The following is an 11021-nucleotide window of genomic DNA, read 5'->3' on the forward strand; positions in this document are numbered from 1 at the left end:
TGATATTGCCTTGGTAAGGAAATAACAGCTGGTTGTGGACTGTACATGATATTTATAGGTTGTCATTTCTTCTCACTGGTAGAAGTCTGTATACTCTGGAGTGGTCTGGAGAGACTAAAGGAAAGAAAATTAGGTAAGATCTCATTTCTCCTTATGCTTGTCTCTGGAGATTTGGGAGGAAAGGAATTTTTGATAAATGCCCATGTTTTTGACTGTTTTTTCTGTCTTTTGCATTGCAGAGTCCTGATGGTGCTCACCTTACCTGGGAACCTCCCTCAGTCACCTCTGGCAAAATCATTGAATACTCTGTATACCTAGCCATCCAGAGCAGCCAGGCAGGTGGTGAGCAGCGGGCCTCTACGCCAGCTCAGCTGGCCTTTATGCGAGTCTATTGTGGGCCCAACCCCTCCTGCCTGGTGCAGTCCTCCAGCCTTTCCAATGCTCACATTGATTACACCACCAAACCTGCTATCATCTTCCGCATAGCTGCCCGCAATGAAAAGGGTTATGGCCCAGCCACTCAAGTCCGGTGGCTGCAAAGTGAGTAACTTGGGTGGCATGCATTCATCTTTTTTTTTTGTTTCAAAACCCCATTTGTTTTAGGCATTATTATCTCAGTTACCCACCAGTTAAACTGTGTGTGTGTCTTTCAGAATCCAGCAAAGATGGAGCAGCAGCCAAGCCTGCCAGCAAACGCCCTGTATCCTTACCTGAATTGTAAGGACAAAAACGTGCTTTATCTGTGTTCTAGTTGGTGGGAGACAAATCTTGTTAACCAGGGCTAAAAAGGGAGAAGTTTCCAACATAGCATGTCCCTCTTAACCACTCTCAGCAAGAGAGAAGTGCCTGTGGATGAGGTTGTCATCCTAGTTCCCTCCTGATTCTATGCATGAGTTGTTTTTATGGCCCAGTGGTTTCTTTTTACTAGGGCTGTACCAAATATTTATATTCGATTTGGCCCCGATTACATTCGCATTTGACTGAGTAGTGATTTAAATTTGAATAATCTGGGGCTCTACTGTGCTAAATACTACTAAAATAAACAATGGATCTTTGATTTCACATTGCTTCTTTTATTATTTGTTATGTTGAAGCTCGATGCCCAGTATTCAGCCAAATAATATTTTTATTATTCGTATTTGGTCGAATAGTACCCCTGGTTATTTTTCCCCAGTAAAAGCTGAATTGAGGCTGGATCTGGTGGCATGAGCCTTCATCCCCGACTACATAAGTACATAAGTACATAAGTAGTGCCATACTGGGAAAGACCAAAGGTCCATCTAGCCCAGCATCCTGTCACCGACAGTGGCCAATGCAGGTCAAGGGCACCTGGCCCGCTCCCCTAACGTAAAAACATTCCAGACAAGTTATACCTAAAAATGCGGAATTTTTCCAAGTCCATTTAATAGCGGTCTATGGACTTGTCCTTTAGGAATCTATCTAACCCCTTTTTAAACTCCGTCAAGCTAACCGCCCGTACCACGTTCTCCGGCAACGAATTCCAGAGTCTAATTACACGTTGGGTGAAGAAAAATTTTCTCCGATTCGTTTTAAATTTACCACACTGTAGCTTCAACTCATGCCCTCTAGTCCTAGTATTTTTGGATAGCGTGAACAGTCGCTTCACATCCACCCGATCCATTCCACTCATTATTTTATACACTTCTATCATATCTCCCCTCAGCCGTCTCTTCTCCAAGCTGAAAAGCCCTAGCCTTCTCAGCCTCTCTTCATAGGAAAGTCGTCCCATCCCCACTATCATTTTCGTCGCCCTTCGCTGTACCTTTTCCAATTCTACTATATCTTTTTTGAGATACGGAGACCAGTACTGAACACAATACTCCAGGTGCGGTCGCACCATGGAGCGATACAACGGCATTATAACATCCGCACACCTGGACTCCATACCCTTCCTAATAACACCCAACATTCTATTCGCTTTCCTAGCCGCAGCAGCACACTGAGCAGAAGGTTTCAGCGTATCATCGACGACGACACCCAGATCCCTTTCTTGATCCGTAACTCCTAACGCGGAACCTTGCAAGACGTAGCTATAATTCGGGTTCCTCTTACCCACATGCATCACTTTGCACTTGTCAACATTGAACTTCATCTGCCACTTGCACGCCCATTCTCCCAGTCTCGCAAGGTCCTCCTGTAATCGTTCACATTCCTCCTGCGACTTGACGACCCTGAATAATTTTGTGTCATCGGCGAATTTAATTACCTCACTAGTTATTCCCATCTCTAGGTCATTTATAAATACATTAAAAAGCAACGGACCCAGCACAGACCCCTGCGGGACCCCACTAACTACCCTCCTCCACTGAGAATACTGGCCACGCAATCCTACTCTCTGCTTCCTATCTTTCAACCAGTTCTTAATCCATAATAATACCCTACCTCCGATTCCATGACTCTGCAATTTCTTCAGGAGTCTTTCGTGCGGCACTTTGTCAAACGCCTTCTGAAAATCCAGATATACAATATCAACCGGCTCCCCATTGTCCACATGTTTGCTTACCCCCTCAAAAAAATGCATTAGATTGGTGAGGCAAGACTTCCCTTCACTAAATCCGTGCTGACTTTGTCTCATCAGTCCATGTTTTTGTATATGCTCTGTTTTTTTTTCTAATTTATATAATCTCACAGATTGGTTTAGCCCATTTATTGCAGTGACAGTTGTGGGCTAGGGGCTCTTACCAGAGCTTCCTGGGGGTTTATGATTATGTGCCTTAAAACACAGCCACTAGATATTGTGGAATGGCTGGGACGTCTAGTTCTGCCTGACCCAGGTATCTCTGCATGGCAGTGTGCAGCACTACCACTAAATCAGCAGACTAGCTCAAAATAGTCATAATAAAAGAGATTGAATGTGAATCAAGTTCATTTTGGGTTTTGGAGAAATTTGTCTTTAAATAGCATAAAATATATTACTGTGGCAAAACAACTTTAAAAGTCTTTTTCTTTTTTTTTGTAACTATCTTCCTCTTCCTTTTGTTAGGAAATCTGCTCCAAAGAAGTCCAAATCTGACAACCAGTGATTGAACAGCTTCACTTATTGGGGTTGTCCCTTATTTATGCTGGCACCCAGGAAGAGAGAAAAGAAATAAGATGAAAGCATCCATCTTTTGTACTGCTGAAGATGCAAATTGTGTGTGTACCCTCTCACCCAAAGTTAATGTGTCAGGATGGGACACCAGCTCTCCACTTCCCTGTCTTCTGGGAACAAAATCAAGAACTGGCTATCTACTCTGGGACCCTCAGTTACCTGCTGTTTGTGTTTTTGTTGGGGGGGGGGGGAGCCCAAAACAAACAAAAAAAAAACACTTAAGGCAGAAGCACACCTTTACTTGTCTGGAGAAGGTTGAAAGTACGTGTCTAGGAAGGGAATGGTGGGGTAAGAGGTCTTGCTTTGTTTATCAAGACAAAGGTGCACAAACTTTTAAAGTAACAAAAACCATGTGCCAGTTTCAGGGACATGGGAGAGGCAGCCTGGAACTTTTCTAGGCTTTATAAGAGACCCTTGCACCAATGGTGGCCTGTCTGTGTGCTTGCAGCAACATGTCAAGCCCAAGCATTCACATGTGTGGGACAAAGCTTTCTGGATTTTTTTTTTCTTTTGCAATTTATAAAGGAAAACTTTTTTTTTCTATGATTCAAGATTCTGAAAGCACTTGGAGATTGATTGGAAGGAAGGGTATGTATCCCTTTCCCATCCTCCTCCTGTGGTTCCTTTTCTCCCCTACAGTATCCAGCCTTTTGTGCAGAGACCAGATTTCATCTGTCCCCATAGATTTGTAAATGTGTTCTTTTTAAAACAAAACTTTATAGTCCCCATATATATAATGTTACACACAGTCTGTATTTTTATTATTTCTTGACTGCATGGTTATTTTAGGATCCTTTCTGCTCAGAGAAGAAAAAAGTGGAAAGTTATTTCCTCGTGGACTGAGTTTGCAAGTCATGGGAGCCGTCACTGGTGGACTATGAGTGTTGGCATCCACGTTGGAGAAGGCAAGAAAGTTTAAAAAGAAAACACGTGCAGCAAGTGGTCGTAAAAGGATTCTTTCAGGCGCAAACTGGCTAGATGCGTACTTTCCTGTGTGGGTGGATGGTATGGTCTGGCAGCAGTGGGGGAAGCACCAGAAAGTAGTGTGAATGGAAAATAAGAATGAGTGGATGGATAGGGAAAGAAAACTCTAACCATTTTTTATAAATCCTAGTTCTGCTTTTTTTTTGTTTATTTGAATGAAGTATGTTTTTTGTATTTACAACTTTTGTTGTGTGACTTTTTAATTTTATATATATTTTTTAAAATAGTTTGAGGAGCCTTTTTCTATCATGGTGATGTTCAGCAAAGGTTCACTGGATCATTTAGTTCTACAGGTGAACAGAGTGGTGGTAGGTGGAAGAGGTTTCATATACTTCGGATGGCTCACAGCACCAGTTCCAGGTTCTAAGCATAAGATTTTGAAGCTATCCTCTTCCTGTAATAGCAGGTGCTGCACTGTTGCAAGAATACAGATGGTACCTTTTCCCTTCCCAAGTCTGCTACAAAAAAAATCTTGATTTTAATACTTAAAAGAAAATTCCTTTCCTTTTGTGTGTGATGCCCTTTTTCTCCTCTTGTGTGGTAGTTTTAAGCAATCTTTTTTCCCTGCCTCTCCTTTTCATTACTCTTTGGCTAAGACCTGTATCAAGAAAGTATGCTACCTGCAGGCCCCATGCATGATGGGAAAAGACCCTTTAGTGTTACAGGTGATCCAGAAACTGTTCTATGTGATCTCACCCTGGGAGGTGGGGTATGTACTCTTCCCCCAAGCCAGTGGCAACAACATAAACATTTCTGTACATATATATAAATATATAGATATATATATATAAACACACACACATGTATACATAGAGGCATATTTTCAAAGCACTTAGCCTCCCAAAGTTCCATAGAAACCTATGGAACTTAGCCTCCCAAAGTGCTTTGAAAATATGCCTCATAGTCTCTTAAGTGAATCATCTGTGTAGTTTTTTTTTGTTTTTTGTTTTGTTTTTTTGTATAAGCCTTTTTTTAAAAATCGAAATAGCTGTGGGAAAGAAACTTTCTCAAGCAAAACAAAAAAAAAGTGCACTAGCTCAAGGCATGTGGGAAAACTATTTTTTGTAATAAAATTAAAGCAAAAAAAAAATCCCATCCCTTCTGTTTTTGAAGCATTAGTTTGGTCCATCTGTCCTGATATTTAAGCTTTGTGTGCTTATGTGGATGAGGTCCACCTTCCCGCAGCTCCAACATGTGTGTGGGTTTAATGCTATGAAGGCAGGTTAGATGTCTGTATTAGACCACAGGTAGCCAGATTGGGACTCTGAGTGCCTCTGCATGCTAGCCCAGGGTTCTAGGCTTTCAGTTGCACAAGGATAGATGTCTGCAATGTTAAAAAAAGAATAAAAAGGAACTTTGCTGTTTCGCAGTGCATCCCAGTCCTAGCTAGATACCTGGCTGGGTGGCTCCTTTCTCTGCCATAAGGAAGAGAGAAACTGAGTTCAGCAGCCAGGCTACCGATTCTGTGAATCGTAGGTGCATAGGAGGAGATTGGATGATAAAGGCCAGCAGAAATCAACATGCAAAGCTTTTGCTTTTTTTTTTTTAATCTCAGATACTAGAGAAAAATAAGGAAGAAAGGATGGTGTGTGATCCTTTAGAAAGTGATGCCTGAAAAGTTACGGTGTCAGAGGAGCACGACTTTTGTGGTAGGCATATTTGCCCAATTGCCAGCCAGCCAGCCACTTGGGAAGGGAGCAGCTGTCACAAATTGTGTGCATGTAGCCACTTCCCAGATTTGTATTATAGTCCATTATGCTCTGTGTTCTATTTCAACACCACCTTTCCAAACCCTCACCCATTGTTTTAGCTTTTGGAAGGGAGAGGGGGAAAGAGGGTGATTTATTTTCCTTTGAGAAGAAAACCTATTACTTCTATTGTAGAGGAGTATTCCAGGTGATTTAATGATATAGTGCCGTCTGTCAGGGTTTTTTGTGCTATTTTGGAACAATTAAATGCATTTTTTTGAACAAAACAAAAAAAATCATGCGCACACATATTTTCTTTGCTTTCTGTCTTTTTTTTTATTTTTGTATTTTAGTATCCTTAGGAGAGTTTCATTCCATTACTGCTGGTCCCCTTTAGACAGACATGATCTAAACGTTCACCAACGTTTTCTGCAGACAAAAAGCACTGTGGTTTTTTCAAATTCTTAGCTTCCTTTGATGGCTGTTATGAGGGGCTTCAAAGTAATACAACTATAACTTTCTGGTCAAATTAAGAGACATGCTTTGTTTTTGATTGGGTTCTGCCTATAGCTGTTGACAAAATTAGAAAAGGATGTGAACAGGAAGGGTAGAAGTGCACAGTGACCCCTGTTGTCCTTTCCTTATTGGCCAGTCCAGAAAAAGTTATGTGCCCTTGCCACCAGACAGTGTAAACGTTCAGAGCTGATTTTACTCCCTTTATGGGATCTGGTGCAACCTGTTCTACAGCATTTCTTTGCTTCAAGAGTGCAGCATTTATGAGAAGAGAGGTCATGGGCCAGAGGTCTTTTTACCCTGCTACTTCATCAGGCTCCCTGTGCTTAGAGTCATGCTGCTGATATAGCAGGGGCATCCTCATGACTGCAGAGTGGAAAATGCTTGTCAATCCACAACTTTGATGGAAAACCACATACAAGTGGAGCTTGGAAATGGGTGCAGTGGCTCCAGATGTTTCAGTAGGAAAGCCAGCTGTTCTACCTTTGAACACACCCTCTTCCTTTTCCCACAACAGCTGAAAGTGAAAAAGGCCCTTGGATGCTGCACATCACTTCCTCAAAGGCAGAGGCCTCTCAATAGCAGTTCACTATGTATCTTGATTTAATAATTCATTGTCTGCTACTGAAACGTCCCTTCCCCGCCACTGTGATAGTTTTTATTTAAAAAATAAAATTCTGACATTGGGTGGCCCTCAACTTATCTAGGCTGCTAAGAGAGCTACAGGAGTTTTGCTCTGGTTTGGTATGTCAAGTGAGGAATATGAGAGTGAGCCTCTGCAGCTCAGGGGCTTCTGTAAAAAGCCACTTCATAGTTCTACATAGAAAACATATATCACCAGCTACATCCTAAGTTCAAGATCAGCCAGAGTACCTTAAAAGGAGAATTTATCTGGTATCAGGAATCCAGAAAGCTTCTGGGGCCATTGCCTCAGAATTAGGATACGCTGCCACACGATTGGGTGATCTCATCCATGGCTACTGTTGAATCTATATGCTCCTAAAGCTTAAGAAAGCTCCAGTAGGGCTTCTTGAGCCATGGTAAGTATTCCCTGTACCTGTAAACTGTCACCTGTGTTTACAATCCTCCATGTTCAACCAGATGTATCCCTGTGATGTCATCAGGAAAAAAAAAAAGTTACAAATTTAAAGAGTTTCAAACAACACTGAGGCCACAAGCTCAACCCCAGTTAGCCATGTTTCTGCTACAGTGGGGTTTAGCTGAAAAATACATGTTTCCTTAGTTTCCCTCCGGACCGGACCAGGATTGGACTGATGGGTTGTGTACGCCTACCAGCAGGTGGAGACAGAAAATTCTAAGACTAGAGAGCCAATGAGAGCCCTGGCCATGTGACCCTAGCCTCAGTATTTTCTCAGTCTCCAGCAGGCAGGAGGTGAGCCCATTAGTCTCTCTCTCTCTTTTTCTCTTTAAGATATTAGAGATATTTATAATAGTTTTTCTGTGCCTGGAATCTCAATTAGAGGCTTGGCAGGGTTTCTTTTCTTTTCCTTTCTTTGACAGCCTCTGGGGTGTTAAACTCAGGTGCCCAAGTCCCACCCCCCTTCCTCCCCATCTCCCTTAGTTGGGAAGGGCCTACCCTTTCATTGGAAAGGTGTACTGCCTTTGGGAGAGGCAGCCATTATTACTTTTAAAACAAGTAATATAGGAAACAAAACAGCACAGCATTAAAAGCAAATGTCTTTTTCTTTCCCCTCAGTTATAACGAGCATCGGTTGTGCTCTATGGCTCTTGTGGACTGCAAGAAAGCAAATAAATAATTGTTTCAGGGAGCGGTTTTTTTCATGTTTGGGTTTTTTCTTGCCCTTTCTTTCCTCGCGTTTTCCCAACGGGGGTTCTTTTAAAAAAAGGTTCGAAGCGGTGTTAAGGGCAGAGGGAGCTCCGCTATGGAGGTCACGCTTTCCCGTTTTTTTTTTTTCCTTCAGTGCTGGAGCGTCAGTTCCCGAGCCTCGTGTAAGTCCTCGACGACGCAGAATTTTTAGTAGGCATTCCGTCTTGGTTTGCCGCTTCCTCGGGCTTCTTCAGTCTCCTCTATTGCGGTTTTCGGTCGTCTCTGTTTCTTTTATTTTTGGCGCGAACGGCCGCCATTTTTGTCTCAGCAGCTGCAGTGTTTCTCCAAGGGAGGTCTTCCATTCTCAGCTTTGTTCTAGGAAGCGGAGCTACGTTTTCTCGGGCACTCTGGAGGCTCTCAGGCCACGGTATTTTCCCCTGAGTTTGCCTTCAGAGGTGCCAGTTTTGGTCTTGGGTCTCTTTTTTCATAGGTGTCATTTACCTCTTTTAGTCTTTCAGGGGATCTGTTGCTTCAGATCCATACATACAGTCTTTGTTAGCCCAGCATCAGGCCATGGGGCTATTTGTCTACTCTTCTATGCTGTATGATATATAAACGCTCATTCCTAGCCCCTTATACGTTTAATGTCAGGTAGCCCTTTAGAAGATACCTGTATGACTTTGTTTTTATATCTATATATACTGCATTTGGACTGCCTGTGTGATTTTTCCTTTTTACATGTCAGGATATCCACCCATAGGTTAGGTATCCGCTTTTTTTTTCCCTTAAGCATGGTGGCAGTCAGGCATTCTTTTAGCTGCAGTTTCTGGTTAAAAAAAAAAAAAAGAGGGCAGCTGCAGTATGGTGCAGGTGTGCATCCAGATGCCAAGAGTGGCAAGCTGAACAGGAGCAGTACAAGTCCACCAGGCATCATAAGAGTGGTAACAATAGCCAGGTTAAAAAAAAAAACTGGGAATCTCCTTGCAGCAGTAGCAGACACAGGCAGTTTCTGCCTGGTATGAATTGTACTTGGGTGTATTTTTCTTCTCATAACATCGTTGTTTCAATACTATAAATAATATAAATATCTTTTTTGTGCAACTGCAGCGGCTGGTATTTTATCAAGGGGTTATAGTTATTTCTGGCAATTCTATTCCTTCTCGGGTCTGACTTATTTTCTATGGGTACATGTTTCATTTTTTTCTGTTCTCACCTCTCTGGCTTCAGGGGAGGAAGTAATATGTGGATTACACCCTTTGCATACTTCACTATCTGCTCCTATGTGGCCAGTAGCCTAGGACCTAACTGTATCATGTGAGGCTTTGTAGTTTAGGACCCTGTTTTTACACTTTCTGCCGCTCAGGAGGGTCTATATTTTCTCTGTCCAGTGGGGAGGCTATGCCTTAGCCTTTTTCCCCGTTTCGTTCAGACATCTGTTTACAGGCTACCTGTTGCTATCACTGCACTGCAGGCACGGTAGGTGACAATTGACAGAGGCTCTTACATTTTCAAGCTATTTGCCCAGTCTTTTCTTTACAGTACGGGCACAGTCATTATGCCTTGGGGTTTATAGTTTCCAGGAAGGAGAAAGTTCCTTCTTCCTATTTTAGTTCGCAAGGCCGTCAATCGCATTTTCAAAGTCACAAGGGTCATATAGAGGCCCTTCGATACTTCATATTGGCGGTTGCAGGACAGTGTTGTAACGGTCTTTGATCTGAAGGCAGTTTATCTGTATAGGACCGGTCTCCAAAACTGTTGTGTGGTTTGCAGTTCTCGGACACCATTTTTCGGTTTCGGCCTCTACCATTTGGTCTCGCAACAGCCCCTCCCACTTTCACCAGAGTTTTGGGACTGCTGGCAGTGGCTCTCAAGAAAGAGGGAATTTTAGTTTCCCGTATCTAGATGACTGGTCATTCAGGGAAACTTCTTATCAAGACACTGGGCAGGTCTCAGACCGAGCGGTACCATATTTTTTCCTAGTCCTTAGGTTGGCTAGTAAAAGTGGTCGAGCCAGCTGATTTCTTTGCAGTCTCTACATTATTTAGGGGTTACCTTTCACACGGCGCGTGGCCGTGGGGTTCAAGGATTACTTCTAGGTCGCGGTCTTCATGTCGACATTATATTCAGGTTTGGTTCCATGGCAGCGACTATGGAGGTAGTTTCCTGGGCTACACCTTTCGGGAGGGGTCTCTAATTATTCTCTCATATCCAGATAGTCCTCTTGGACGGAATCCCTTCAGCTGAGGAGGTCTCTGCATTCCCCGCAGCGCTGTGTTCTGGTGGTTGAGGTTGACGCATCTCACTGCAGGTATACCCTTACAGTATATATAGTGGGCAGTTTCCGTCTCTGCGGCTGGGGAGCCCATTGTTTAGTCAGGCTACCACATGTTCTGTGGTCTCCTTTGGCAGCTTTCCACTCCAATTTTTTTTTTTTATTCAGAGCAATTTGTCAAGCTCTGGAGGAGTTTCGTTCCCTAGTGGCTAGCAAGGAGGTGAGAGTTCTGTTTGCCAATTCCATGGCAGTGGCTTATGTCATCCGTCAAACAGAGATGAAGAGCCTTCTCTTCAGACGGCAGACAGCGAGTTTCTTGGCATGGGCAAACATTCTCCTTACTGCCATTTTCAGCCTTCCAAAGCGAATTTTTCTCTCATCTCTCCCTAGATCCAGGGGAATGGACTCTCAGCTGTTGAGCGTTTTCAATTGATAGTAGCTCAATGGGGCACTTCAGTTCTGGAACTTTGTTTTCTCTCTTTCTCACAGGGTTATCGCTTCTTCTGTTGCCGATAACACTCGACAGCAGCACAGGTAGACGCCCTCTTACAGCAGTGGTCTTCCAGGCTTCTCTATGTGTTTCCTCCATAGCTTTTCTATGTGTTTCCTCCATAGCTTCTCTTGGGTCATTTTTGGCATAAGATCGAGACACAAGGGGGTCCG

General features: G+C 43.1%; 1 protein-coding gene across 1 annotated transcript; it reads left to right on the plus strand.

Annotated features, from left to right (window-relative positions):
* Positions 1-233: 233 nt before the first annotated feature.
* LOC115462414 (host cell factor 1-like) lies at positions 234-3105 on the plus strand. Its single transcript, XM_030192428.1, has 3 exons — positions 234-540; positions 654-717; positions 3005-3105. Exons 1-3 carry the CDS (start codon positions 381-383, stop codon positions 3042-3044), a joined length of 264 nt encoding a protein of 87 aa, XP_030048288.1. The 5' UTR covers positions 234-380; the 3' UTR covers positions 3045-3105.
* Positions 3106-11021: the final 7916 nt, after the last annotated feature.

The sequence above is a fragment of the Microcaecilia unicolor genome, chromosome 2 (assembly GCF_901765095.1).
Source record: "Microcaecilia unicolor chromosome 2, aMicUni1.1, whole genome shotgun sequence".
Classification (NCBI taxonomy): Eukaryota; Metazoa; Chordata; class Amphibia; order Gymnophiona; family Siphonopidae; genus Microcaecilia; species Microcaecilia unicolor.

What these genes read in the sequence shown, in the direction of transcription:
- LOC115462414 (XM_030192428.1), top strand. Translation starts at nt 381, where the DNA reads ATGCGAGTCTATTGTGGGCCCAACCCCTCCTGCCTGGTGCAGTCCTCC. An exon ending in TCAAGTCCGGTGGCTGCAAA is followed by an intron (nt 541 to 653) that starts GTGAGTAACTTG and finishes TGTGTCTTTCAG; the next exon opens with AATCCAGCAAAGATGGAGCA. An exon ending in CCTGTATCCTTACCTGAATT is followed by an intron (nt 718 to 3,004) that starts GTAAGGACAAAA and finishes TCCTTTTGTTAG; the next exon opens with GAAATCTGCTCCAAAGAAGT.